We start from the raw sequence: 2,555 nt of genomic DNA, 5'->3' as shown, positions 1-2,555 counted from the left end.
TCAAGCTCTTTGAAAGAGAATTTGCAGGGCATTGCATATATTCTAGAGCAGTATTCTTTCAATCCAACTGCCAATTCTCCAAGCCAAAAAAATGGTAGGGGAAACTCTGGATCAGTAAAACCCAACACATGTTTACATAAAAGAATCTCCAAATTATAGTTGGCATCCCCAAAAGATACAACAGATTGTTAAAATAGGTCAAAGCAAAATCAAAATAGGTCTGCTGCAACAGATTGTTAAAAGAGTTTGAGAAGCATTATTATCTTACTTGACAAAACAAATTAACTACATGCATTTACTTCTCCCACTCTTTTGCTTAAGGGAAATTGTGGTTTTTATATACAATCTCAGAGCTCAGCTTCTGGCTTTGGCACAAGAGATACATTCTCAGCTTCTGGCTTTTGCACAGGATACCCACTCTCCACCCAGGCAAGATAACCTCCTCCCATGTCGCTCACATCCTTAAAACCCTGTCATTTAAATGACCAATTCATATATGGGACTTAGTGGGGAGTTACAAAAACCATTTAACAAATAACAAGACGACCAAGTAGGGGATTTGGGACAACAGAATTTAGTCAGACTCACAAGTCATAACTCAACTAAACAAGATTTTAGTAGCTTTTGTTGATTTAATATGAAACCTGCCCACTTACTGTAAAGATATCTTTAATTATTTGGTTCTAGTAAACTTACAGCGGTAAGCAGATCAGAAGTTGCATACAGAGACCGCACCCCACTTTGACAACCCTATGCAGATCATGACATGATCCACCAGAGAAACGAAATTAGGTTATGTATAAAATAAGAGTACATGGTGTTCTAAATATTAAGGTAATTTTATAATGGATTTTTCAAAAGAAATTCTAAATTTTCTATGGTGCCAGCATTTGGTCAGACCGGTAAGAAATAATACAAGAAACAAGCAAAATTACCACAATAAGATGATGCTCTTTGTTGCAAGCAGAAGAAACCTCCTCCAAGAATTGTGGATTTTTCACCCTACCTAAGGCCAAAATCATCTTACATATTAATTTCCATTACTTGGTTAAAGATACCAAATTGCAAAGCAAAACAATTTTAAAAGAAAAAAATCCACTTGTAAATGGGCTTCTTATGGTAAGAGATTTAAATTACCTTCTGGTGTAATGAACATGTAAGGGATGTTGAAGATCTTGTCTACACCTACATGCCCTTTCTTGTATTCTTCCACCGTCCTATTTGCAAATTAAACAAAGTTCGATTCCACACTTATTCCAGGAAGAATAGAACTTTTAATTTTTGTAAATCACATCCATGAAATTAACTAATTTGAGGAAGAAATGGATCTGAACATGAAAGAAATTAGAGCACCCTTTACGTACCTAACATCAAGATATGTATACCCAGACTTGATCAAATCCTTAGCTTCATGAACATCAACCGTTACAACTTCTGCTCCCGAGCTACAAAAGACAAGAACAAGAAGAAGAAACAGAACACGAGGGAGCATAGGCGAGGAAAAACCCATGTTAAAATTCTACAGTGAAAGTTCTGAAACAATCCTGTGTGTATCGAAGACAATGAAATCAACCTTTCTAAAGAGCCCATGAAAATAAACTGTGTTTATTTGGTTTATAGCACTTGGATTTTCAAATCTGCAGGTTGTTTCCTTGGTTTGCCCCCAAAAACAAGCTGAAGAGAGAAAACGTGGGCTGGCCTGCAGCTGTTTCCAAACTCGGTTCGTCTTTCAGACTTTCAGTAGAAGGGTCATGTGGATAAGAACTGCGTACGGTGTTGCTTGGAATGATGGTAGAATCATCTCATTTTATCTTATTTTATTTAATTATTATATTTTTTTAAATTTATAAATAAAATATAATAAATAATTTAATTTTTTTAAATTTTAAAATAAAAATAATATTATTTTATTCAACTTTTATTTTATCTTATCTTATCTTATCTTATCTTCTCTTAATTCAATATCCAAACCACATCTAATGTTATAGCCATATAATTTCACATTAAAAAATGTCTCAATGGGTGAAACGAATAAACGAATATTCCAAAAACTACCAATATCATAAACAGAATGGTTCCAATAAAACAGAAATCCATGACATCATGCTTGTCATTGCCACATACTCATTTTATTTTTATTTTTTTTTATTTTTTTTTTTGAGCAAGTTACAACTAGTTCTATTAAACCAAGAACTAGAATACATCATCAAGAGTTTAGAGCTCAATATCATAATTATACAGATAAAAGGGAAGAGTCTTTCCCATTATGAAAAGCCAATAAAGAAGGGAGAATTTGGATTAGGGGAATATTACCATAGGCTTACATTGCCGCTCATTGCGCCAAATCATGCGGGGATCGGTTTTCAGACTGATGAATTTTCTTAGCTTTCCAAGCTTCAAAAGAGAGGAGGTGATGCTTTATATCCTTAATGATAGGGCTTGTGATCCAGTCATCTGCATCTGTGGAATTAGTAATGGTTGTTATTGTGGTGCTTGAGTCGCCTTCCAGAATAATTTTTTTATTCCCAATCTTTTTGCTTCTGATACTGCCATCA

General features: G+C 34.2%; 1 protein-coding gene across 2 annotated transcripts; it reads right to left on the bottom strand.

Annotated features, from left to right (window-relative positions):
- Positions 1-266: 266 nt before the first annotated feature.
- On the bottom strand, positions 267-1,774 carry LOC121262458 (thiosulfate sulfurtransferase 18). 2 transcript variants are annotated; one of them, XM_041164940.1, is made up of 6 exons: positions 1,574-1,774; positions 1,365-1,445; positions 1,138-1,217; positions 936-1,006; positions 697-750; positions 267-470 (listed from the first exon to the last, which is right to left on the bottom strand). In XM_041164940.1, exons 1-6 carry the CDS (start codon positions 1,588-1,590, stop codon positions 348-350), a joined length of 426 nt encoding a protein of 141 aa, XP_041020874.1. In that variant the 5' UTR covers positions 1,591-1,774; the 3' UTR covers positions 267-347. The 2 variants fall into 2 exon arrangements, with proteins under 2 accessions (XP_041020874.1, XP_041020873.1); XM_041164939.1 differs by having other exon boundaries at positions 1,365-1,588.
- Positions 1,775-2,555: the final 781 nt, after the last annotated feature.

The sequence above is a fragment of the Juglans microcarpa x Juglans regia genome, chromosome 4S, assembly GCF_004785595.1.
Source record: "Juglans microcarpa x Juglans regia isolate MS1-56 chromosome 4S, Jm3101_v1.0, whole genome shotgun sequence".
NCBI classification, from domain to species: domain Eukaryota; kingdom Viridiplantae; phylum Streptophyta; class Magnoliopsida; order Fagales; family Juglandaceae; genus Juglans; species Juglans microcarpa x Juglans regia.
The sequence above is the reverse complement of the archived record's forward strand: the minus strand, read 5'-3'. Positions and strand labels throughout refer to the sequence as shown.